The sequence below is a fragment of the Akebia trifoliata genome, chromosome 10, assembly GCF_017979445.1.
Source record: "Akebia trifoliata isolate Shusen 1 chromosome 10, ASM1797944v1, whole genome shotgun sequence".
NCBI lineage: Eukaryota > Viridiplantae > Streptophyta > Magnoliopsida > Ranunculales > Lardizabalaceae > Akebia > Akebia trifoliata.
This window is the reverse complement of record NC_141384.1, coordinates 2,964,956-2,990,515: the sequence shown is the minus strand read 5'-3', so window position 1 is coordinate 2,990,515 and position 25,560 is coordinate 2,964,956. Positions and strand designations below refer to the sequence as shown.

The window sequence follows — 25,560 nt, the reverse complement described above, 5'->3', positions numbered from 1 at the left end:
GCAAACAATGGTGATCAATCTTAAATTACAATAAATCTAACACTCTTGGCATAACTAAGCATATATTTGTAATGTTGACGAGCGTACAAATCTTGATCATAGTTTTCTTGTTAATCGAACTTTCTAGTGTAACTAAGAAAGTCTTCTTTGAACATTTGTTCAAGGCAACTCATGCATTTGATTAGTTTTCTAGGAGTTCGATTATGAACTTTCTTCAAGATATGTTCCTTGAAAGAAAAGCAATTGGGATGATGCATACCTGTCCCTCGTCGTACCAAGCACGCCAAGATGTAATTGGAAGGTAGAGAGCATGTATACTATATCGAGTGGATGTATTGGGATTACAGTATCTGTATCGCTGCTATCAACATCAAAGGGTAATGAAGACCACAAGGATTGTTAGAATCGCTTCAAAACTAATCAAAGAGACACATTTAATTGTAATATTTGGATTTCGTGTGAGCTGCTTTGAACATTATTGAGTTGGGGCAGATCGCTTCACTTGCGGTTAAGGAACAGAGTTGCTCTCACATTACATTGATCCTCTTATCTGTTAGAATGAAAAATGCGTGTCATCTTTAATTGTAATATTTGGATTTCGTGTGAGCTGCTTTGAACTTTTATCGTACATTTTTTTTCCCCGTGAAATTCAATTGACCCCTTGTCGTCTTTTGATTCTTGTGAAATAACTGAGATGAATGTATTTTTCACCATAAATCGCCTAGGTCAGGTCAGGATAAAAATCGAGACTATGTATTGAGATGATCCTGACTTCCAACTCCGGTGTCAACCCAGAGTACATTTATTAGAGCACATAGTTATGGTTGGGGTTCGAGCTCAAATCTCTGCAAAGTCCATCCCATACATAGTTGCTTCAATTACTAGAGTAAGAAAAAGAAAAAAAAAAAATCAAGAATGGCGGAACTCTGATAAGGATGGCATTGAGCTTCCTGAGAGGAAGGACTTAATGAGAGCAAGGGCTTGTTTGGGTTTGGTCAGAGGAACCATATGACCAGCTCCCCTTATTGATACAAATGTGAGACCATGTACTCTTCGGTCCATCCTCCGACCTGTGGTTTAACACAACGATCGATCGATCATGCTTTGAACTATTTTCAAGAAATGCCCCGTGAAAGAAAAGCAATTGGGAAGATATATATAACATACCTGTCCTTCGTTGTACCAAGCACGCCAAGGAGATGCAACTGGAAGCTTGAGTGCATTTATGCTGTACCGAGTGGATGTAATAGGGATTGCGGTATCTGTATCGCCACTATTGAAGGACACGAGGATTGTTAGTATTGCTTCAAAACCGCTGAAAATGACATTATAAATCAATTTTTTTTAATATTTATAATTAAACATTTTTGAAATATTGGGCACTTAATCGTTCCAAGTTTGAATGATGATGAAGCTTATGTAGTAGACCAATTTAGAAAGCTTATATAGCTATAAACGTGTGTGTGTGAGAGAGAGAGAGAGAGCATCTTATGGGTCACAATGCATTTTTTGGGTTGAACTTTTTATATGAGAGCTGTTACTGGCACCACAACTTTTACTTATTACACCCCATTTTCTTAAATTATTTATCACACCCTAATTAAATATTAAAACATATTCTTCAAACATTACAAAAGTTTGGCTGAAATTATAATCTCAACATTATAACACGATCAAACAATTTCTGTAGTTGTATACCATTATGATCAGGCTCATATAAAAACCCAAACCCAAAAAAATAGAAATCTAGCAAAAAGAAAAAGAGAGAGAGAGCTTCTATTGGCATCCCAACTTTTACTTATTCTCAACCATTCATTTTCTTTATTTTTAATCGGGGTGTAATAAGTAAAAGTTGGGATTGGTACCTCTATTCTATTTTTAGGTCATTTATGTTTTAGTATATTTGGGGTATTTTGAGTTCAAAATTGTTTTATAGTCATTATAAGTATTATAAGTTCAGTAAGAGTTTTAATCGAATTTGGGTATGTTTTACTATTTTGGGTAAGCACGGTCAAAGTAGAAGTGGAGTCAAACCACATAAATCTTATGTTTCTTGATTGTTCCTTGCATACAACATCAGATCTTGGAATCTATACCATGGTTTTAAAACTCGTTTTGATGTCTTGTCTCGAACGAGATTTAAAAAAAGAAGCCTTAGAATTAGAACAAACCATGTCTTTGAGATGACTTGTCAACTCGTCTTGTTGGTGGACGATACCAAGACAACTCAGACGAGATTTAAAACCATGATCTATACTTACACATTTGAGAGATTGAGACATACCTGAACACCCAAATACGAAGCCCTAAATTTATAAGCTCACGATAAATGTCTAGCACTGGCGAAGTGTCTTTCCATGTTTTAAGGCCAACTTCACTGAAAAAAACAGAACAACATTACAAGTTTAGCTGTCAACAAAGAATAACAAATGATGTTATCCAATATATTACTATAAGATCAGTGTTGTCTATTTTTTTTTTTTTTTCAATTTGCAGAGAATTATATATTGAGTCGTGATTTTCTGACGGCCCCTCCGACATATGCTCCCATACTCTCCTTGACATGGTGTGGGCTAGAACCACAGATCCTTTTCCTAGGGATACACAACTACACATCTCCATAAGTATGTGCAGTTGTGTATCCCGGGGAAAAAGATCTATGGTTCTGGCACATGCTACATCAGGGGGTGTATGTTAGAAAATAATCATTCTTATATATTTAGTTATATATACCTACAAATTTCCCATTTCGATGGTGCAACTTCTGGATTAACGTGCAACGCCTTTTGAACCTCGGGCAAATTGAAGTACATTATTGAATGTTTCCTGGCACATGGATCATACTTCTCACTGATGTGTTCAACCTTCTGTCAAATTACACACATTTCATTTATTATTCATTTAAATAATTCTTATATTATATATACAGTTAACGAGAAATCGATCCAAGAACAATAAATAAAAAAAATAAAGCAAGATGCAATCACACACAAAACACAAAGATTTTTACATGGTTCCCTTAAGATTGAGATATGTCCTTGGATCATACCGATTCCACTACGAAGAGAAAATTCGCACTTACAGATTACACCCTTTCACAGAAAATAAAAATATATATACCCCGGAAAACCCTAACTAGAGTTTTACATAATATCAGCAAAATTATGAAATTACCCTTGGAAAATTTCTTTCTTTTAAAGAAACATATAAGCGAGCGCACACAAAGTGTAAAAATGTACCACACTCTCTTTCTTCTTCTTCTTCTTTTAATTCTTTTTGAGAGCTTAAATTTTCACACCAACTTTTTTTAATCACACAAAACAATGAAACTAAACAGAATAATGCTTAAGTGACCAAAAGATTGAACCTCACATTGCACACTCTGACGTGAAAGTGAATAGGAACAATAGATGTTATTCATCAAGATTTGAGTGAAAAATGGTTCCTATACACTTTCACGTCAGGTGTGCAATGTGAGGTTAAATCTTGAGGTCACTCTAGAATGACTCAACTAAATATGGTGTCTGCGGGTGCAAAGGACCTTTTTGCACCTCCTTTCCATTTGTTCTTCTCCAAAGATGCTCTTTGATTTGGGTTTCTACTCAATTGAGAAAAGTTCTTTGAGCTCTAAAGGGCATGGTTATGAAAGTAAGAGAGCAATTGAGGGAGAAAAGTTCTTCGAGCTCTTCCCCCATCACCTTTTTTATTTTTTTTGGCCTATAACCTTGTTGGTGTGTTATATATAAATCTCATTAATTGACAAGTTATAAAAAATGTTGATTTGACAACATAAATTCTCAATTTTTTTGGTGGCTAACTTGAGATGAAATCTATAGCGTCATGGTCGTGGTGAAAAATATCAAGCAAGTAAGAAAATGAGAATAAGACTTGTTACTATATGAAGCACAGTGTTGAAGATGATTTTACTTACAAACAGTCCTTTCGAGCGGCTATTTGAATAGCTGACATCGCTAGTGCATGAGGGTGTGAAGATGCTATAGACATCAATGTTTCCAAGTTCAGAGCTCGCTACATCTGAAATTTTACTACACTCATCTGAGCTATGTACATAGGAAACATGATCACAATAAAGGTTCAGAAGCTTATAGGTTTGATCAGAAATCAAGCCAGTAGTCCACAAAAATTCGAAACCCCCCAAGTGATCATAGAAGTCATCGATAAGAGGATTTCCCAACTGCATTGCCAATTACAAATCTTTGTTAGTTATTTAATCTTTTTTTGTGATTCACATTCTATAGTTTCCTAATATTTCAAGGGAAGAACTCCATACCATATACCCCTTAAGATTAATCGATCTTTCTTCTGTTGTCTTGTGATACCTCACAATGGCTTGGGCTAGCTGAGGAATATAGTGTCCTAGAACATAGATCTCAATGGTTCATTATACAACATTTAATAATTATAGTAATTTTGTACCCAAATCAAACGAAACCAAGCTGAAAGAGAAAATAAAATTGTTTCCGCTATTATTATGATTAGAATTGAAAACCGTTTCTAATTTACTTATATGTATCTAATTTATATATGGGGATTTTAATATCTCACGCTCAGGATCTATAACGAATTCATGGGGATCAGTGATAGGTTTTGGGGTGTGACAAGAACTTTGTGACCGAATATCATAATCACTATTATAATATACAGTTGGAAAGTTAACGACAAAGGCTACAAAGGAGCCCCAATCGAAAAGATGCCGAAAAGTCAAAATTCGGTTTATGGTCAAAGCTTACTATCTATGGTAAATTTTATTGCTATTTTTTTTAGCCATTTTAGAATTTGGAGTGTTTGGTTCAACTAAGAGTCCCTTATTTTAAAATCATTTGTGTGTGGTCGGCCGGTCAAGCTTGGGTGACTCATGGAAAAACACATGATCCCAACCGTTAAAACATAAAAAGCGTTCGGGATTTACCTATCCCACTAATACATATTCTAATGATAAAACTCAATCATTGTATTCATGTGTTAACGGTCTGGGATCATGTGTTTATCCACGAGTCACCTGATCCTGATCCCATTTGTGTGTTTAAATTTTAGATTTTTTTACTAATTTTGGAAATTTTATTATTTTAGATAAGTAAGATTATAATTGAAATTCAGTTGACGACTAAGATTTTATTTATTTCTCCATGCTTCTACTTCAACTACCTCAATTGACTAATAAATCATTTCTCTACCTGCATAGCTTTCTCCGACCAGATAGAAGTCCCTTCCTTTATATTGAGGAAATCGATCGAACCATTTCAGTAGAAACTCTAACGAGTCTTCGGCTGCAAATGAAAGGATGAGCTAGAAATAAATAAGTAAATAATTGTATAAAATTCAAAAAAAAAATTGATACAAAAGAAGCCAAAGTCATACCAGTCCTCTTATCACCATTTGTCTCCAAATCAGAGGGATTGTTTGAATAAGAAAAACCAGTACCAACTGGGGAATCAACAAATATAATGTTGGCCACTGCAAATGATATAAAATATCGTGTTAACAATGTTCAACTTCGAAATGGAAACTAAAGAAACTCAATTGAAAAAACGAAGAAAAAGAGAAGGGAGGTTTATATGCTTAACAAACACAACTCTTAAAAAAAGGAGAGAAATTTTTAACTTCATTCCAAGAGTAGTGATTCCGATAAAGGGTTTTCCCATCTGCGTTAATATGAAAAGGGCCTATTTCTTCGGCTTCACCAAAACCAATGGAGGAACAACCAAGTCCTAAAGAAGCAGGTCTTGGATTAGAAGCATAACAAACCCAAGAGAAGAAATAATTTACATCGATAAACTTCATTGATACGAGTAAACTATCAAATGCAACAAAGTGCTAGAATTGGTAGCATGGTACTTGTATCGATGAGGAATTGCTAATGTAACCACTCCATAAGAGAACTCTTTTTCTTCTGGGAAGCTAGAGACCAAAGATTTGGGATCGGCTAAACGAATCTTGTTCCTTCATTCCACTATTCCACTCTTTCCAAAGCCAAGTCTTTTGTTATTGAGACTGAGTTCACATCTGCTTTTGTTGCCTCCATCCATGTTCCTTCGCAGGATCTTTAACTTGAAGGTTTCTTTTAATTGGATCTGTAACCAAATTTTGTTGAATATGTCTAAACCATCTCAATCGACTTTCTCTTAGTTTATCTCCTATTGGAGCTACTCCTACATTTCCGGGAATGCATTTGTTTCTAATTTTATCTTTCTTAGTCTTTCCACTCAACCATCTCAACCTTCTCATCTCAGTTATGCCCAATTTATTAACATGATGCTTCTTGTTTATCCAACAATCAACTCCATAAAGCATAGTGTACCTTACTATCATCTCATAAATTTTCTCTTTTAATTTGATGTTAAGAAAACAGGTGGAATCAAACCAAGAATATGAATCAAAAAACAAACACAAGACAAGATGCAATCACACAAAGAAATACAAAGATTTTACGTGGTTCCCTCAAGATAGAGGTACGTCCATGGATCACATCAATTCTACTATGAAGAGAAAAGTTGCATCAACAAATTACAACCTTTGACCAAAAATAAGAAATATAAATGCCCCAAGAAACCTAACTAGGGTTTTACATAATATTAGCTCGATCAACGTGAATGCGTGGCTTGATTTACAATACCTCCTTATTGACCAGTATTATCAGGCTCTACAAACCACAACATTGGATTGGTATATATTTGTCACATAGTACTCAAGAAGCGGCACCTCCACTTTAACCATCTAGTTCTAATTCTATGGTCAACATCTTGCACAATCTCTCCATCCTTGTGCCTAATAGTCCAGAGATAACAAAATTGGTTGTTTTGAGATATTTTTAGGCTCTCAATTTTAATTGGGTATTGCTTCTCCCAAGTATAAGTGCTAAATTTACACTCCACACATACTCTTCCTTTCCTTAAGCCCTTGGACTAACATCTCTATTCACAATTCTAGTTTCATGTTGATTTCCTCTCTAGTAACTACATCATCCACAAATAATATACTCCAAGGTGCATACTCATGAATATAAAAGCAGTTACTTCATCTATAACTAGAGTAATAAGTGTTGAATATTGAATAAATACTACCCTTAAAATCTAGATGTAAAGAACAAAAGAAATATGATATAAAAAGAGATAAAATCAACCATGGAAGCAAAATCATTCCACGAAAATTTAAATTCTGACGATTATATCCATTAGAGATTCGTAGTAACATAGAAAAGATTATATGAGAGTGAGAGTGAGAGTTAGAGTGACCTCCTTGGGTCCAAAGAAGAAGAGGCTTTGAAGAAGGATCCTCAACAGCTTCAATGAACCAATAGAAGAGTGTCCTTCCAGCTTCCTCATTGACTTTAATATAACCAGAATAATGGGCAAAGTTCACATTGAAGTCTTGCCCTGGTAGAAACTCAACAATCTTGTCTTGCTCTTGTTGATCACTTGGGTTTGATTTAGAACTAAAACTACTATTACTTCCACTTTGAATCCTAACAAGATGGAAGAACAGATGAAGAAGAAAAGCCCATCTCTTCTTCTCCATTTTCTTTTTTAAATGCTTGTGTTGAATCTCAAAGCAATTTACCAAGAAATTATACGCAGCAAGCACATGGTGGACATCAATTTGGGTATAATTTGAAGATACCCTCTGGGTTTTGGTGAATATTTGAGATGCCCCTTGACTGTGTGAGTCTTCGAAATACGCCTATCTTCAAACTCTTGCCAAAAAAGTTATTGAATTTTTATTATTTTCAATCTCTTCAATGTTTATGAATTTTTTTTTGCTTGGTTGGTGATCCTTGATTCTTTTACTTAAATGTTTCACTTCAAAAAAATTACTTCATTTTCAACTCTTAATTTATTGGCAAAATTATCTACTGTAAAATCTTCATTTTACCTCGATGAGACCATAATTAGAAATTTGTTGTACGATTTTTTTTTGAGGTGAGATTAATTCAAATACGATTCAGAATATACATTCGAAAGTTCTTAAAATAAAAAATCAACCAAAAACAACAAAATAAACGATACGAGACAGGTTTGGGTCTATTTGGATTCAACACTTAAAATAATTCAACTGTATACATCATTTACGTAAACTTTATAAGGTCAGGTCGATTAAGAATAACAACCTAAAGATATCTTATGAAATGAATAAATTGGTCAAAATTACAAATCATGTGCTTTTTACTCTTTTCACCATGATTTTTTTATTTTTTGGTTTAGTTCAGTAAAGAAATTGATCATGAATAATTCACAAGAGCTTATGGATTTTCTCAAGGAAATTGAAGATAGGTATTTCAGTCATTTTATAAGTTCCTCCAATAGTATGACAGTCAAGAGGTATGACATCGGTTTGAAAACTTTAGGGGATATCTCAAGAATTTACCAAAATTCTGGGGTCTAATTCTAAAATATCCTTTCTATTTTCTGTCTGTGTTTGAAAATGGGTACCAATGTTTGATGTGATACCCATACCCTTTTTTTTACTGCCCCAAAGTTTGGGTGCATTTGGAAACTAGTAATTTTCCAATTTTATTTTGTGGGTCTCCTTAAAGAGGTATCTAAGAATACCATTCACTTATATATGAACGGTGGTTTGTAGTCATTAAGATTTAACATTTACATTTGGAATAAAACTTATTTTACTATCTAGGTGTTTATATTGGCTCGCCTAGTTTTACTTATAATACATCAACTGAGAATTTGAACATCATACCAAATCATATTAAATAGACATGAAATACACATCGCAAGTTCTGATGACATTCCATCATTGGCATTGTTGATCATTTTCTACTTTCGTATGAGTTTTTGCAATTTCCTACCAAGTATCGATGTGTGACCAAACAAAAAACTCCTTCAATTAACCGTTTAAGTGTTAATGGGATGGCCAAGATCGCACCTCCAAAAGTGGTGGTCTTGAGTTTGAATCCACCCCTTATGGGCCATTCTCTAAGATTTATCCCATAAATTTCTTAGTACATGAGGGGGAGGGGATTGCATGTGCCTCGAGGATAAGTTAAAGAGTCGTGATTTTTTTATGCGCCTTTTGACATATGCCTCCATACTCGCCTTGACGTGGCATGAGCTAGAATTATAGATCTTTTTCTTCAAGATATACAACTACACATCCCCATAAATATGCATAGTTGTGTATCCCGAGGAAAAAGATCTATGGTTCTAACACATGCCATGTTAGGGTTGTAAGTCAAAGGGGAGTGTCAAAAAATCATTATTCTTATTCAAATGCTCTAAGAGGTTCGGAGACCTTGGTTCCATAAAAAACTCCTCTAATTTTTTCCCTTGAAAGCTTATTGCTTTATAATTCAAGATATACAATTTGTTATGATCCCATAAATGAGTTCAACTTTTTGAACCATTAATACCTAGGTATTTGTGGTATATTGATTGAATTTGTATCACTTGGTATCAAAATCACAAAATCCCAAGTTCAAATGTGGAAGGAACGACATAAGAGAAAAGACCACCCAATTGTCCAAAATGAAGGATATTATAGTGAAAGCTGCAACCATGATTTTAAAACTTAGTTTTGCGTTTTATCCATGTCAGATACTGAGTCATCTTAGATGAGTTTTCCAATACATTTGAGATAATAAAGTGGAGTAGTGTGGATTCCACTCTACTATAAATGGAGTAGGATGTCTATACCCCTACAATTGTAATTGAAGTGAGACCTACCATTGTGTTTTATTATATAAATTCAGTAATGTCCTTCAAAAATTTGGTGATGTTAAGTTTACTCTTCGCAAAATATAAGATAAAGTTATTATTGTGACAGAAAGTCAATAACTCAATATCATTTTTCGTGGATAAATGACGGGGAAAATTTGATTTAGTAAATTAATTTTTGAAAGATATTGTAAGTAATACCAAAATTTCAAGTGGCATCGAGCAAGAAAATTTAAATGTTCTGTTTCAAATAAAGTTCCATGTTTTCTATATCAAACCATTTGATGTTAAGAAATTGATATACATTACTTCCAAAACTCACAAAATCACATTCAAACCCACCAAAATTTTCTTCCCTTCCCCTCAAGATTGCAGAATTCTTTGTTCCGCGACTTTTCCGAAGCACAAATACTTCATGAAAAAATTAGTATTGTTGGATTCAAGATTTCATATGCAAAGCTCGCTCCATAACATAGTTACTTTGAATTACTAAAGGAAGAAAAAAAAATCAAGAATCGCGGAACCCGATAAGGATGGCATTGAGCTTCCTAATAGGAAGGACTTTACAAGCACAAGAGCAAGTTTGGGTTTGACAAGAGAAACCATATGGCCTCCTCCCCTTATTGATACAAATGTGAGACCGAGATACTCTTCAGTCCATCCACCGACCTGTTCAACACATAGCGATCGATCATGTTTTAGCAACTAATAGAGGAAAGTTGGTGCAATGAGCATGAAAGTGGGTGCAAAGTGCAAACAGTGCGTAGCTTTTACAATTCATGAATTTGTGTGTCATAAGTAAAATTTGGTGTGGAACTAGAAATCCTCTTTCGAAAATCGAAATGGTGAACATGAACAAAGCTTCACAGCTTCACTAGCGACCGTCAACATCCGCACAGGCCAAACCAGTACCCACTCGCTTGTCGCCATGAACGATTCCTTGTCTCTCCTCCTTATGAACCAGTTGCCTCCGCCGTTAAATCTAACACCGTTAACCTCCTCATCCCCAAGGTCTCCCTCAAAGACCATCTCGATGATGACGTTGTCGTCTGCCTCCTGTGAAGCCGAACCTGCATCTTCACCACTCCCAAACCCTAAGCTCATGTTTTCTGAAATCCGCAGAGATCATTTATTCTTCGACTTTGATCCTCATCAATGGATGGATGCAGGGTTTGTAAGACTGATTTTCTTCTCTAACTGTTTGATTTCAAGTATCTTAGTTATCTCTTGATGTACGAGATATACAAGCAAAGGAGGAGAAAATTTTTGGGGATTTAATTCCAAATATTTCATGAAAACTAGCACTTTTGAGGGTTTTAATCCCAAATACTTCATGAAAAATTACAGGTTCTGCGAACTCGGTCGGGGTTTCCGATTTCTTTCTGACTCACTCGAGTCTACTAGATTTTGTCCTAGTTTGAAACCATAATCTTGAGTGGTTTCAAGCAAGAAAATTTAAATTCTCTGTTTTAAATAAAGCTCCCTGTTTTCTATATCAAAGCATTTGATGTCAAGAAATAGCTCTGTATTTCATCCAAAATTGCACAAAATCACCTTGAAGGCCACCAATATTTCCTCTTCTACCCCCCAAGATTGCAGAATTCTTCGTTCTGCGATTTTTCCGGAGCCTAAAGGGTAAAGCTTTATTCAAATCCCAACAATGGTGAAACTGAAGCTAACAGGAGTTTGTTTGGATATTTTGGAAGTCGAATTGAAAGTTTGAAAGTTATCCATGTTGAGAGAAGAGGTCACAAAGCAATGGAATTGCAAACTGAAATCGAATAAATTAATTTGTGGGGAAAGGTTTTGAAAGATGGAGAAGGGAATGAGAAATTGTGGGAATTGGGTTTTGTGATCAATGAAGAGTTTCTTGATATCTCAGGCCTCCAAAGAACTGAAAGAAGAGTTGATGGTCGATGAAGTGCCATCTCATGGACTCGATTGAATTAAGTAATTCTTTGTGCTCTTTCTGTTTTTCTTGGGACTTTGCTACGATGTTCATGTTTGATTGGTTTCGTTTATTTTCTGCATTTTAGACAAGCTTTGTTTAGTTCATGGTGTTTATCTGTTGATGTGTTCTTTTTTTGACATGTTTCTTGAAACTTTCAGGGGTTTAGACAAATTAATATGTTTTGTATATCATGGTGGACGACTTCTGTTAGATGTTCATGTTTCATTGGTTTCGTTAATTTTGAGAATCTTAGATTAACATTTGTGGTTTGTTTAATTCACAGGTGTTCATATATTACGTTTCTTGAAATTTTCAGAGATTTAGAGAAATCGTGATTTTATATTTCATGGTTATGAACTTCACTTTGATGTTCATGCTTGATTGGTTTCTATTAGTTTCTGCATTTTAGATAAATCCGTGTGGTTTGTTTAATTCACGGTGTTCATCTATTACCATGCTCTTCTTTGTTTTGAATGTTTCTTGAAATTTTCAGGGTTTTGGAGAAATTAACTTTTTTTTTTGCATATTTCATGGCGGTGTTAAACAGAAATAACCATCTTCTTCCTTTTTTTTGCCCCTCACTTTTTCAACCATCCTCCGAGAATGTTATGATTGGTACCGAGCAAAGTAATCACCATTCTTCACGTTCTTACACGATGGAGATGAAAAACAAGAAGTTTTATCAAAACACTACAGTGATGATTTGAGGGATTGTTGTTGTCTTGTTAAGGAGTTCATCCTTAAAAATATCACTAGAGATGATCCTATGATAGAATTTACTCCTCATTAGTCTTTATACTATTACCTTAGATGGAATGGTCTAAATCTAACATTGAATAGTTACTATTTTATCAATTATTATAATCAGTTTCAAACAAATAAGAGATAAATGTCAACATCACCAAACACATTGAAGATCCAAGGTAAGAAGAACCGCGTAACAATAAGAGCATCAATTAATGTGGGAGAAATTTTTGAAAAACAAGATACGAAGCGGAAGCGAATAAAACCCTCGATTGCTCAAGGAAGACGAAAACCTCTATCAATTCCACAAGTGGAAGAGAAAATAATAAAATTTTAGAGCAAAGTAGTTATTTTTATTAATGCTTGAATTAATTACAATTCTCTAGGAGATCTCTTTTTATAGAGAAATCCACCTTGTTCAATAAGGAAAAAGAATTATAATCCTAATATAAAAATAACAAAAAAAAAAAAAAAAATCTTTTCCAATTGAATAAGGTGAACTAGACATACTTTAAATAAAATACTATTACTACTTTCCTAGCACCATTTGGACACTAAAATATAATTAGACACGTATTAGAAATCTTAATTGATAAAATTCAATCAGTTGGACTTCAAATTAAGCACATAAGAAAGGTGCTGCTGGGTAGGAATTTGGCCCATGCTATGGCTAGACTGGGTTGACTCAGTCATAGACGAATGAATGTTCTTTTATCTACCTTCCTTTTCAAGGAATTTCAATGCAAGATGTTTTACATCACAAGAAGAAATTGATTTCATGTTTTTTGTCGAGTGTGAGAAGTTTGTTGACAAACTGATCATTTTCAAAAAATTCCAAGAAAGAGTGATCCATGAATATGGACTTTACTTCCCCACCTTTCCTAGTCCAATATTAGTTCTCAAGGGTCTTCATTTTTGTGCGAATCATCACTGATTGTAGCAGGCATTCAATGGAGAAGATACCGATTCACCTTTGCTTGCTTCTAATATCTCATGTAGTACCGTTAGGAGCAGATTGATTTTTATCATTTAGTTCACCTGCTTTTGTAGAATAGAGCTTGACAAATCTAATTTCTAAAGCATCATCGTCAAATTCAATAGACATTGGCGTACATAACAAGTATTAACATGGATGTGTTTGCTATCAATACAATTTAGGATCCTGATGGATTCAACCTTGAGGACAAGGTCGTTTTCCTGAGGGAAGAATGGTAAGTACCTTAATATTGGTGGTTAAGTGTATACTAACATTATAGGTTAGGACTACAAAGCATTAAAGCTAGTTGATCAATTTGGGATTAAGATTAATGATTTGATTTATATTTGGATTGTAATGAATTTTGATCTGTTAGTTAGAGAATTGCTTCATAATTTAATTTTAATTTTTTTTGTATTTTAATTCAAAGATCAATGAGAAAGGTTAAGATAATCCTTCGTGATTTACGAAATAAACCATCTTGAACTTGTCTTGGTGATTGAACTACCTTGAATCAAGCATATTCTTTTTTGTTTTTTGGCGATGCTCTTTGATGTTAAAATCATAGTTCTAAAACTTGGTGAGTCAATTTGTCCAGTGGAGTTGACTTGACTTGATAGAATTTTGGTGTTACTTGGTATACGAAGTCACAGAAGTTGGATTTATTGAGTCAGATTAGAAACTCAGCCAGTCAACCTAGTTATATGTATGTATGTATGTATGTATGTATGTATGTATGTATGTATGTATATATGTCTTCTCAACTAGTTGCATGTAGGACTTTTTGAAGGGGCGGTGCGTGTGACCATGGGATTAGTCTCACTCAAATGGTGGGCATACCCACGATAAGCAAAAAAAAAAAAAAATCTCCCTCTAAATATGTAGATATACATATATATGATACAACACAATGGTGGGTCTCATGCTAACTATAGTTATGGGGGATAAAAGTCCCCTCCAACTAAGTTGGTGTAAGACATGTGGAGTGTTGTTCCCATATTATAGGTTCAAACCCCCTTGAACCCAACTTCATTTGCTAACCACTCACCCTATACCTATTAGTTATTTTTTTCAAAATAAATAAATGTACCCTCCAGCTACAGGTTTGGAGTGGGGATTACACTCTACCCCATTCCTCTTAACCCTTTCAACTTTATTGTCTTTCTTCTCCTCCCCCTCCATCTTTTTTCAATAATACCCCCTCTTACTTTACTATCCTTCGTCTTTTACCCCTTAACCCCAAGTAGGGTATCCTCTTTTGAGGTTAAGGGGGTAAAAGAGAAAATAAAATAAAGTTGGAGGGGGATTATTAAAATTTTTTGAGGTTAAAGAGTAAAAGATTAAAAACAATAAAGTGAATTAAAGGGGTAAAAGAGGAAATATAGTAAAGTTAAAGGGGGTGAAGAGTAAAGGCAATAAAGTAGGCCCCACAAAATTGTAGTTCGGTGGGATATATAAAGGAATTCTAACGTCTATGACCTCCTGGGGACGTTAGCATTTTCCAACATATTTTTTTTCCAATAATACCTTGTACATTTTGTTTTTTAATAAAAAAGATAGGGGTATGTTGGTCTTTTATTAATGTTTGTTTGCATTGATTGCCAAAGCATTCATTATAAATAAGACATTTAAATCTAAATGCTAAATGCTCGTAGCATTTATTATGTAAAAGACAAGAATTTATTATATAAATAAGCATTTATTATGTAAAAAGATTAATATACCCTTATCTTTCACTAAAAGACAAAAATGGGTAGGTGTATTATTGGAAAAAATGTGTTGGAGAAAGCTAACATCCCCATGAGGTCTTGGACATTAGCATTCTCCATATATTCTTTATTTAAGTTTTAGGAAAGAATTATTTTTTCCAATTTTTTTTTTATAATAATACTTCAACATCTTAATTTATTATTTCTATTATTTAGGAAAAAAATTGATTGGTGCCAATATTAGCATCGTTTATATTGAACACAACCTTCCATATTAGTTACTAAAAAAGCACATCAAATAAGGATTTTAACTTGAAAATTATAAATTTTAGACCATGATTTTATGTTTGAGTTGATTAAAAAAGAGCATCTATAAATGTAAATGATTTGAATTTTGAACATGCAAGCTAGGGCTCATTGAGGACCATCAACCTGATAAACATCATATATTTCTCTTTTTTCGGTATAATCATTTGAAATTACCTTAAATAAATGTTAAACTAATAGCTAGCGCAAACGTGGCTATTGGCTCATGAAAGCCCTTCTGGAAAGGAAAGAAAGCTCTACCATTGATACCTCCGCTTTATACTAATACCCCCTCTCCCCTTGTGTGTGTGTGAGAGTATCACATCTCGTCTCTTCAACATTTTTGAGCGGTGAAATCCCTAGGCTCGGTAAGGATCTTTCTCTATACTATGTTCTTGAGGTTTATTATTTCTTATTGTAGAAAATCTTCTATTAATTTATTATTTTAAGATTTTTTATTTATTTAAAATGACTTCATAAATCTTCTCCTCTATGGCTTTTGTTGAGTTCTGTCAAATGATTGGACTAGTTTGCAAAATAGTTTTGAAGTGGGTGGAATGGACAAGTTCAATCCAATTGAGGAAACTCTGATGTTGAAAAATCACTAAATAGATGAAAGAGGTGTAGTAGAAACTCTTGTTAATTTTAGGGTAAATTGCAAAACTCAACCACAACTTCACAAAAGAAAAAAGAAAAGACAAGATAGAAGCAGCTTAAACAGTAAAGGAATTATAACCACCAATATCATGAGGGTGAATGGCTTAGATTGTTGAGAGAAACCCCTAAAGAAAGATTGGAAAATACTTGTAAAGATAAATTTATTAAACTGCCTAAAATTGAAAGTAAAAAATAATATAAAATAACCCTAAAATGCAAATATATAAATTGTAAAACAAAAAAGTGGTTCTAGTTGGCTACCTCTTCTCGAGCTATCCTAGGATCATGTATATTATGACTCAAAAAATGCCATAAGATCTTGACTGTGTAAACACAAAATCTAATGGTTGAGATATTATACCTATTTCAACAATACACATCCTGATGATACTCATCTCAAGAATAATTTTCAAGAAAAGATTTTGTGTTTACACGATTACGATCTTGTGTCATTTCTTGAGTCCATGGAGCCCAACCCTATAAATATATATTTTTGAGGAGACGTAAATTAGGTCTCTTTCTCTCCATATTTTTCAAACAAATTCCTAGTTTAAAAGTTAAACCCTGTTTAAGTTCAGATTGGCATGACATCAAATACATTCTCTTCGAGGCCAATTGGTATGATCATCGCAAATTTTTTATTTTATTTTTACTCAGAATGGATGATCCAGACTTTGGACAGAACAATCTCTATACATACACTCGCAGACAACGGGTGGCTTCAAGCTCATTCAATAATAACCACTCAGCACTGACTGCCGATCAAGTCATCGGCCCAAGAGAGATTGATGGCAGTAGTCAGCAGTCGCTTACAGGTATTCCTTCGATGTCATTTTTGATATACTTGAACCACCATCATCCACCATACTCATTTGTGAATGCCTTGTACCAGTTCTGTATAAAACCAGACAGTACCGGTGGTCAAACTGGGTCCAATCAAATTTTATTATAAGATCGGTCACTTTGTAAACTATTGGGTCTTAGTGGATCATTTCCAAAAGACGGTAAAATTTATTATATTCCAACTTTATTTTATGACTTTAATAATCAAATCTTAATATAATACATACTCAATATTAGCTTGTGCTTAGTTTTTAAAACATTTATTGTACGTATATCTTTTTAACTGGCTTTGGACACACTGGAATTGAGGAACAAGATTCGTTTAGTGAGGCCCCATTCTTTGGTATAAGGCGTTGTTGTTGTTGTAGAGAAATGATACGTGTTTTGCTTATATGAGTAATTAAAAAATTGAAAAAATCCATACTTTTTTTCCTTCTTCGAGAGTTCAATATTGAAGCTTCTTGGTTATGATAGTCATGGTTTTGTTCATTGTATCTACAGGAAAGACTGTTGAAGCTTGTGATGAACCAAAACTTATCGAAAACATTGACGGCATCCTGAGTCCCGAAGAATTTACTCAATTTTTATTCCATGGACATGAAAAAGAACACACTGCTCGTGATCTCCTTAGCCCTGACATTGGGCGTGATCTAATACCGCAAAGGAAACATAAGGATGATGGTCCTCTCCACTTATCATCTGCAGAAGATCCTCAAGCCATTAGTATCTATCCCCTACTCTTTTTTTTTTTACTTTGTAGTTTATTTATTTTTCTTTAGCGAATATCACCTTTCACAATTTATTTGCAGATCTGAAGGTGTATTGCCTTTACTGTCACTGTAACATGATATATGATACTGCCCCGTGTCATCGAAGGCCTTGTGGACACTACTTTCACCGTCACTGCTTCCGTGCCCTGCCTCTTCCAGTTCAAGTTGGGCATATCCAGAGCAGGGAGTGCTATTTCTGCATCCTCAAAAATCCAAAAAACTAGGGGTCACCGATGCTTTTCACTTTCTTAAGACATATTTTTCATCTTCTTCTCAACTTACATTGTTAAGGATTTAGAACTTGGTGTGCTTTATTATTCCTATATTTGAACCCAATGCTTTTCGCTTTCTTAGATACATCTGTCTTCTTGTTGACATGACATGTTTGAGTATTTAGAACTTGGTGGTATGGGGATGATCTTTTTCACTTTCTTAGACATATCTTTCTTCTTCTTGACATTGCATGTTGAGTATTTAGCACTTATGGTTTAATATTCCTATATTTGAACTTAATGAATTAAATTTAGTAGCTTTGGATAATCCTTAAATGCCTATTTATATGACCAATTCTGTTCTCATGTTTGTTTGATGTGGGACTAATGTTTGTTAGATTGGATGGTCCTCCAATCTACTCTGATGCTTGAGTCAGTAAGAATGTCAATAATTTTGAATAGAATAATGATTTTCTGAAGCCATATCTTTCACTTTAAACCTTTGTTGTTGTTAATAATATCAGAATAGATTTGTTCTTGGTGATAATGTTAGTCATATTGAGATGAGGCCCGAAATCCTTAACTTTTGAAGGTTAGAAGTCTAAAACACTAAAAATCCTATTAAATAAATTGGATTTTAATAATTAAATGTTTCTGTACAATATAAAATATAATTTATTATTGAGAATCTACTATTCTAATTAATACTTTTAGTATTAATTAATTATTATTTATATTTAAACACGTGCTTTTAGTGCTTTTAATGATCATTTAAATCATTTTAAATGACTTGACTCATTCTACTTTCTAAACTTATTTTTATGTTTTTAAATGCAAAAGCATACTTTTAATTTTTAAATACAATTTTTTTTTCTCAATGACCCCCTTGTAAGTGTTTAAGAGAACTCAAGCAGGAACATCTACTAGAACTAAAGTTGATAAATATTAAAGAAAAGAATAAAATTATATATTTTTCAATTTTTTATTTGCTCAAAATGTTTTCCTCTCCATTTTAAATCTGCCTTTTACTAGAATCAGAAGTCTTCGAATTTAATTTTCACTTTCCAAGTCCAATTTCTTTCTCAGTTTTGTAGATCTACTTGGGAGTAGAAGCCTTCAAGATTCAAAGAAAATCAGAAGTATCGTTACAAATCTGGCATGGTTTTAAATCTTGTCCGATGTGTCTCGTTATCGTCCACTAACGAGACGAATAGACAAGTCAAACGTATCAGATGAGATTTAAAATCATGGTTCATCTGTCTCATTATTGAATGAGACAACTCAAACACATTAGAAAACTTGTTCCAGATGACTTGGTCTCGTTCATGCACAAGACAAGACGTCAGAATGAGTTTTAAAACCATGAATGCTGGTTGAAGTAAAGTTGCACCTGGTCTCTTGGGAGATCAAAGAATATATCTTTTTGAAGTTCAGTCTTGGGCCTCATCAAAAGTTGTTCGAAGAAAACTTGTTTCTTTTTCTCACAATTGATTGATACTTGGGGAATTTCGGAGGCCCTAAACTTTTCCAAGTTTTGTGCCAAGAAATATAGGCCGTTAGATCTGCTGAGTATATCCAAAGACAGTAGCATCCATACCACCCAAAAATGAAAATGTAACTCAGCCCCAAGGGTACCGACAGTGGTAGACTCACTGCACAGAAAGGCAAAAAAACATTTAAATTTTCCTCCATTGTTGATTAGAAGTAGAAACCTTACTTGACTTGAAAGGGATCAATCTCACAATTTGCACAAATATCCAACATGTATTAATAAGATGGGCATGGTAATTGATTTGACTTCATACACATGTGTCAGAGCGTTACAATTTTGGCCGAAACCCAAATGAAACATTTCAAGAATGTATCTTAAAATATTTCGATCTAGAAAGGCATATGAGTCCCTCCCCCAAGCACGTGCAATGCCTGCACATCACACGAATCAGGTAAGTGAGGATACACCCTCATGGGTGGCCTCGAGGAGCCATTACTCATATTAGGTATCAGACACAACCTACAAACTCTCATCGTTTATTGAATTTGAAATTGCCATTGGTCTAAATCATTTTAATTTCTCTAAAAACAAAAATATTGCCCCAAAAACCAGATCTTAAACCTTGGTTTAGAAGATCAAAGAGAAATGCTGATGAAAAAGGGATTCAACATACGAATGTAGAAAAACTAAATAGAGAAAATAGTGGAACGAAACAAAGAGATGTCTACTTTTCCATAAAAATGATTTGTGGCCAACTATTAACAAATTTTTATCCAATGATACTCTCCTCTTTGAGGTTTCAAAAAGTTGCTTGAGATTACAGGATTGTGAACATGATTTTGAGGATCCTCCAACACATCGAACATGTAAGTCTGTCTTTATTAAAATAAAATAAAATAAAATATACAAGACATTCCAAGGAAAAAATATGTGCAGTTTTGTATACTTCTACCACATGCCACGTCATGAGAGCATTTTGAGTATGACACGTGGAGTAGTAAAACAAATTCTTACTCATAATTTTTATTATTATTTATTAATTCTCAATCATGATAAGTTGTCTCCGTGCCCCCCCCCAAAACATAAGTTACCTGGTTTGTTAGTTTTCTCGAATAAAATTTGGGTTCATGGTTCTTCACTCTAGAATGAACCTAGTCGTAGGGATAGGTAGAGATAAATATTTTCTTAGTTCAATTTGATTCGTTTGTACAAATATATAATTCAAGTATACAAGTTATAAGTACGGTTAAAATGTTAAAAAATTCTAAGTTAAATAAAAACAAATTAATATAATAATCCAAATTTTAAATGCAAACAATGACAAAAATAAAATAAATTGGTAATTAAATTTTTTTTGAGAATCAATATGCTTTGGTTTGCCGAACTCAATCAAAATTTGATGGGTTCGTGGTTGGTTTGATTTTACGAACCCAATATGAACTGTATCGCAAATAGCACAAACAACCTATTATAATTGCACGTACGACTTACATGTATACACCATGGCACATGCAGATGCTACCCCTAGGTCACACTAGGGTTATTAATGGATCAAATTAGACTCGAAATCTGATCTAATAACTTCAGGTCTAGATCGATGTTTTGGATTTCAATAAAGATCCGATCTAATAAGATTTTGATCTGATATCTTATTAATCAAACATAGATCAATCATATCCCGATTCGATAATATGTTAGAAAGTATATAAATTATATTATATATTTGTCTAAGATATATAAAATTTATTCAGATTTTGTATATATAAAATCAAGTTTTATCCGATTCGATTTTAATGGATCGGTACCAAATCGATTCGGACCCGATCCATTGACAGCCCTAGCTTAGATCACACACTCGACCATTGCAAATATGCAAATAAGCAAATATCACAGAGAGAGAGAGAGAGAGAGAGATGGAGAGCAAAAGCAGTGGAAATGGAGGAGGATTCAGGTCGAAAATGGAACATTTTATATACAGTGGAGAGAAGAAACACGTATTCATGGGTATAGTCATCATTGGTGCTGTCTTCAGTGTTCCTTGGATTCTCATGACCCGAGGTATCTCTACTCTTTCTCTTCTTCATCAGTTATTAGGGTTTTGGACCCTTTTCATCCCTAATTAGGTATATGGGTTTAGGGTTTAAGACCTTCTCAGTTATTAGGGTTTTGGAGGAATGAAAAAGATCCTCCAAATGGTTGAGAAAACAACGCGAAGCGACAATTTTTGTTGTTTCCATCGAATTAAAGTTGAATGAGTAATAAAGTGGATGCTTGTTTTAGAATTTTATGTGATTAATGTATCCTAATCAAATTAAAAATGAAATTTTTATAAAACAACAGTAACACCCATTATGCTTGATGGAGATAAATTTTGGGCAATTAAGAAACAACATGTTCACATTGAATTGAATTCAGCCATTTTGGATGTTAGGAATCTGATTTTGTTTACGAAAAAGGATCTTATTCCACATCTCACACCATAATGCCATTTAGTAAGACATTTGGAGTGTTGTTCCGACATTCTAGGTTCAAACATGGTTGAATTCAACTTCAGTTAGTTTACCTATTAAAAAAAATGGGCAATGGAGTGCCCATACATAGGCCCAACCTATTGGAAATACATGACACATGTAACCTTGTGCAGTTCATTGAAAAACTTATGTTAAAGTAATGCCACTCTACAAATTGATTCTATATGGAAAAAATAAGATACCCGTTGATTAGGTTGATTGGATCAATGTTTTCAGACACTAAGGTATGAGGCAAGGCGCTCAGCTAGCCAGCACCTCAAGGCGTAAAGCATAAGCCTCTCATGCATGATATTTTTAACAAATAATATAATATTAAAAACTCAAAATTACGATATCTATTGCATATTTATAAATTTCAAGTCTACGAAGTTTTAATCCACAACAATAAATACTAATATAAAATATTATTACTTTATATTTTAGCTAAATAGAAATATTTTGTACTAGAATAGTTGAAAATCTCTATGATTACTAATTATTTTATATTCATTACAAAGATACAACTAAATATTATTTTTTAACGAAAATACACTACATAGTACGAAAAATTATTTATAAATCAGCTTGATCGACGTTTCTCTTGGTATACGCCATTATTTTGTATTTGAATTCATTTCTAAGTGTTCAATTATGTTGCATACTAGCAGTAGCAAAGAAATAGAAGTATAAAAAAGAAGAAATTTATAAATCTTATTCAAATAATAAAAAAGAAGTAAATTAACAAGAAAAGAATAAGAAGAATGAGGAAGAAATGCATTAGAAGAAAAAAAAAAAGGTGAGGCATATGCCTTTTAGGTGCCTCATGGTTGAGGCTTAAGCCTTAGTTTCTTTAAGGTTTCAACCTTATGCCTCAGGGCGTTTTTAAATGAGTCTCATCTTGAGGCATAAGCCTCACACGCCTCTAAAAACATTGGTTTGGATGTTGTACCAATAATCTCCTACCCATAGATTCTCTGTAAGTGAATGGGTTTAGGATCCAGTCCTTTATGGATCGCACCAAAAATAATATTCTAATCAAAATAGACATGATTGAAGGTTAGTCTTGCTCCTGCGTGTACACAACATGTACTTCTGCCTGATTTGCTGCCCAATACAGATCTCTCCTATGGGGGTCTCAGATTTGTCATTTTTTTTTGTATTCTGATCTGTGATATCATGTAATATGTTCACCTTACTTCTCCAATTACCTGTACTCTTATCTCTGATCTTGTACATGTGGTTGTTATCATCTTTGACTTTGAGACTCTTGAAGGGATATAGATAGATCATCGATAAGATAAGAGGGAGTGATTTGTATTGGGACTGTTACTAACCGTGTTGATGTTAGTTTTTGTTCTATTCTTCTGGATTTATCAGTTTTATATTTTTTTCTACCTTACCTCTCACAATGTCTTCTTTCCTTTTTGAAGGATCAAAACAACATTCCCATCAAGATTACTTGGAAAAAGCTGATAAAGCAAGGAGTGAAAGGCTTTCTTCTAGTACTTCCTCTATTAAATGAACTCTCACAGCTTTTATGGAAGGAGAGTAATGGTTCAATGGAAGGTTTAAAGTTTTATTTTATGTAGATTTCCATATCTATGACACAACAGGACATATGTCTCTTCATAAGGATTGGTTTGACTATCCCAATTTGAGTTGCTCTCTTTCTTTCTTTTCCTTCATAATTGCCATAGAGCTAAGGTACGATACAGTTGCTCTTGCAAATGCTAAAGACTTGTAAGAGTTTTTGCAAAGTTGATATTATTCATGAATGAATCATGATTCGATTGTAGGCTTAATTTGTTTGCCTGTAACTTTGGTTCTTGATCCTTTTTATCATTTTACTTCGAGTTCAAATGGGAAATCCGTCACGTTTTGTCAATGTTTAAGCAGTGTTGGGTGGTGTGGTTGAAACTACCACACTAACAAATTAGTCTGTGGCTACCTCTCATAAAAGGGTTCATTTCCAAAACCAGATATTATGGAATTTTTCCCCACGGCACAGGCGTACAGCTTTATTTCGGAATTAAGTGCAGCATGTATTTTTTTTTGAAAGGTATAATATATTGAAAGGGAGAAAAACGGATTACAAGGAGGCCGAGAAAGCCTCGAAATGAAAGCAAAGAAAAGAAACAAGCAACATTAGTAATTACATAAGGAGTTCCATCTAAATACAAAGTCATCAAAAGAAACACCCGCGAACTCTATGTTCTATTTAGGCCAAAGATATAGCAAGCCCAAAATCTCCAAGAAACTTGCATGAGAACTTCTAGTCTTGTTATTGAACACCCTATTATTTCTTTCGTTCCAAATCTCCCACACCATAGCCGAGGGAAGTATAACCCACAGGTAACGTTTTCTGGCCTAAAAGGCGTTGTTAGTCCATTCTTCTAACAACGAGGAGAACTTACGTGCGAAGACCCAATTGATACGGAAAAAATCAAGGAAAGTTAACCAAATGTTGTAAGTAAATGTGCAATGAATTAAAATATGATCAATAGATTCACTTTCTTTCAAGCAAAGATGACAACAATTGAGATTTATCCAACCTCGACCAATTAAGTTATCCATCGTAAGAATCCTTCCAAGGGAAACCAGTCAAATAAAAAAAGAGATTTTAGAGGGAATTAACTTGAGCTACATGAAGGGACCCGAGATGGTGCACTTAGCAGAAGGAGTGAGCCATTTATGAAAGGACCTGACAAAGAATCTCGTATCCTTCGCCCTTATCCATTCCCACCTATCTTGCTCGCTTTTGTTGAGGTGGAATGTATGCAGGAAATCAAGGAAAGATGTAACCTCAGATAATTCCCAATCGTTAAAGTTTCTCCTAAACCCCAAATTCCAGGTGGTACTGAACTCGTTGCGAATCAAACACTGTTGAATAGAACGATTTTTCTTAATTGAACGAGCATACAAAGACGGAAATTGAATTGTCAAAGACGCTGTACCGCACCAAATATCTTCCCAAAATTTGATTTTGTCCCCCACACCCGCTTTGAATCTAATCCTTTTCTCAAAATTCTTGCTAACTTTCAGAATTCCTTTCCAAACACTACACCCATACGATTCGTTAGACTCGTCACTGTACCAACCTAACCTCCTCTCCCCATACTTAGCCGTAATAACCTTCTTTCACAAACTACCCATTTCCTCATCAAACCTCCAAAGCCATTTTTCTAAGAGCGTTCTATTGGCTAGTTTAAGGCCCTTTATTCCCAGTCCCTCATTTCTTTTTGGCATGCAAATCACCTTCCATCTTACCAAATGATACTTCCTTCTACCACTCTTATTATTCCACAAAAAGTTCTTCATGACTCTTTCCAATCTAATTTCGACGGACGTCGGAAGCGTGAATAAAGAGAGAAAGTAGACCGGGATACTAGATAAAGTACTCTTGATCAGAGTAACTTTCCCCCCTTTTGATAGATAATTGACCTTCTACGTGCTCAACTTTTTCTCCAATTTCTCGATCACACCGTCCCAAATTTTGATACTATTGTAGGATGCTTCATGGTAAGCCCAAATAAGATGTGGGTAGGATATCATACCCGCATCCCAAAACTATGACCATCAAATGGTAAGCCCAAATAGTGCTACAAGTTTTGAATTCAAATTATTATTCAAAGTTTCAGTTTCAGTTCTAGTCCCATGTTTTCTCATTGCACAGTCTGCAGCACTTGTTGGCATGGTTATGGAGT

At 34.2% G+C, this 25,560-nt stretch overlaps 2 protein-coding genes and 1 pseudogene across 5 annotated transcripts; 2 read left to right on the top strand and 1 right to left on the bottom strand.

Moving 5' to 3' along the window:
- Window positions 1–734: 734 nt before the first annotated feature.
- On the bottom strand, window positions 735–7,697 carry LOC147392751 (serine carboxypeptidase II-2-like; annotated as a pseudogene). The gene is made up of 10 exons (XR_015182145.1): window positions 7,254–7,697; window positions 5,595–5,729; window positions 5,380–5,475; window positions 5,196–5,288; window positions 4,292–4,377; window positions 3,932–4,195; window positions 2,734–2,867; window positions 2,285–2,377; window positions 1,168–1,273; window positions 735–1,070 (listed from the first exon to the last, which is right to left on the bottom strand). The product of XR_015182145.1 is annotated as a serine carboxypeptidase II-2-like (transcript).
- Window positions 7,698–10,421: 2,724 nt separating this feature from the next.
- On the top strand, window positions 10,422–18,081 carry LOC147392750 (uncharacterized). 3 transcript variants are annotated; one of them, XM_086455972.1, is made up of 5 exons: window positions 10,422–11,636; window positions 13,540–13,592; window positions 16,687–16,844; window positions 17,374–17,595; window positions 17,682–18,081. In XM_086455972.1, exons 3-5 carry the CDS (start codon window positions 16,688–16,690, stop codon window positions 17,864–17,866), a joined length of 564 nt encoding a protein of 187 aa, XP_086312098.1. In that variant the 5' UTR covers window positions 10,422–11,636; window positions 13,540–13,592; window position 16,687; the 3' UTR covers window positions 17,867–18,081. The 3 variants fall into 3 exon arrangements, with proteins under 3 accessions (XP_086312098.1, XP_086312097.1, XP_086312096.1); XM_086455971.1 differs by lacking the exon at window positions 13,540–13,592 and having other exon boundaries at window positions 10,425–11,636; XM_086455970.1 differs by lacking the exons at window positions 10,422–11,636; window positions 13,540–13,592 and adding an exon at window positions 13,636–15,740.
- Window positions 18,082–21,213: 3,132 nt separating this feature from the next.
- LOC147392749 (uncharacterized) lies at window positions 21,214–23,658 on the top strand. Its single transcript, XM_086455806.1, has 2 exons — window positions 21,214–21,404; window positions 23,287–23,658. Exons 1-2 carry the CDS (start codon window positions 21,260–21,262, stop codon window positions 23,376–23,378), a joined length of 237 nt encoding a protein of 78 aa, XP_086311932.1. The 5' UTR covers window positions 21,214–21,259; the 3' UTR covers window positions 23,379–23,658.
- The last annotated feature ends 1,902 nt before the right edge of the window (window positions 23,659–25,560 follow it).

What these genes read in the sequence shown, in the direction of transcription:
- LOC147392750 (XM_086455972.1), top strand. Translation starts at nt 16,688, where the DNA reads ATGGATGATCCAGACTTTGGACAGAACAATCTCTATACATACACTCGC. An exon ending in TAGTCAGCAGTCGCTTACAG is followed by an intron (nt 16,845 to 17,373) that starts GTATTCCTTCGA and finishes TTGTATCTACAG; the next exon opens with GAAAGACTGTTGAAGCTTGT. An exon ending in AGAAGATCCTCAAGCCATTA is followed by an intron (nt 17,596 to 17,681) that starts GTATCTATCCCC and finishes ATTTATTTGCAG; the next exon opens with ATCTGAAGGTGTATTGCCTT.
- LOC147392749 (XM_086455806.1), top strand. Translation starts at nt 21,260, where the DNA reads ATGGAGAGCAAAAGCAGTGGAAATGGAGGAGGATTCAGGTCGAAAATG. An exon ending in TTGGATTCTCATGACCCGAG is followed by an intron (nt 21,405 to 23,286) that starts GTATCTCTACTC and finishes TCCTTTTTGAAG; the next exon opens with GATCAAAACAACATTCCCAT.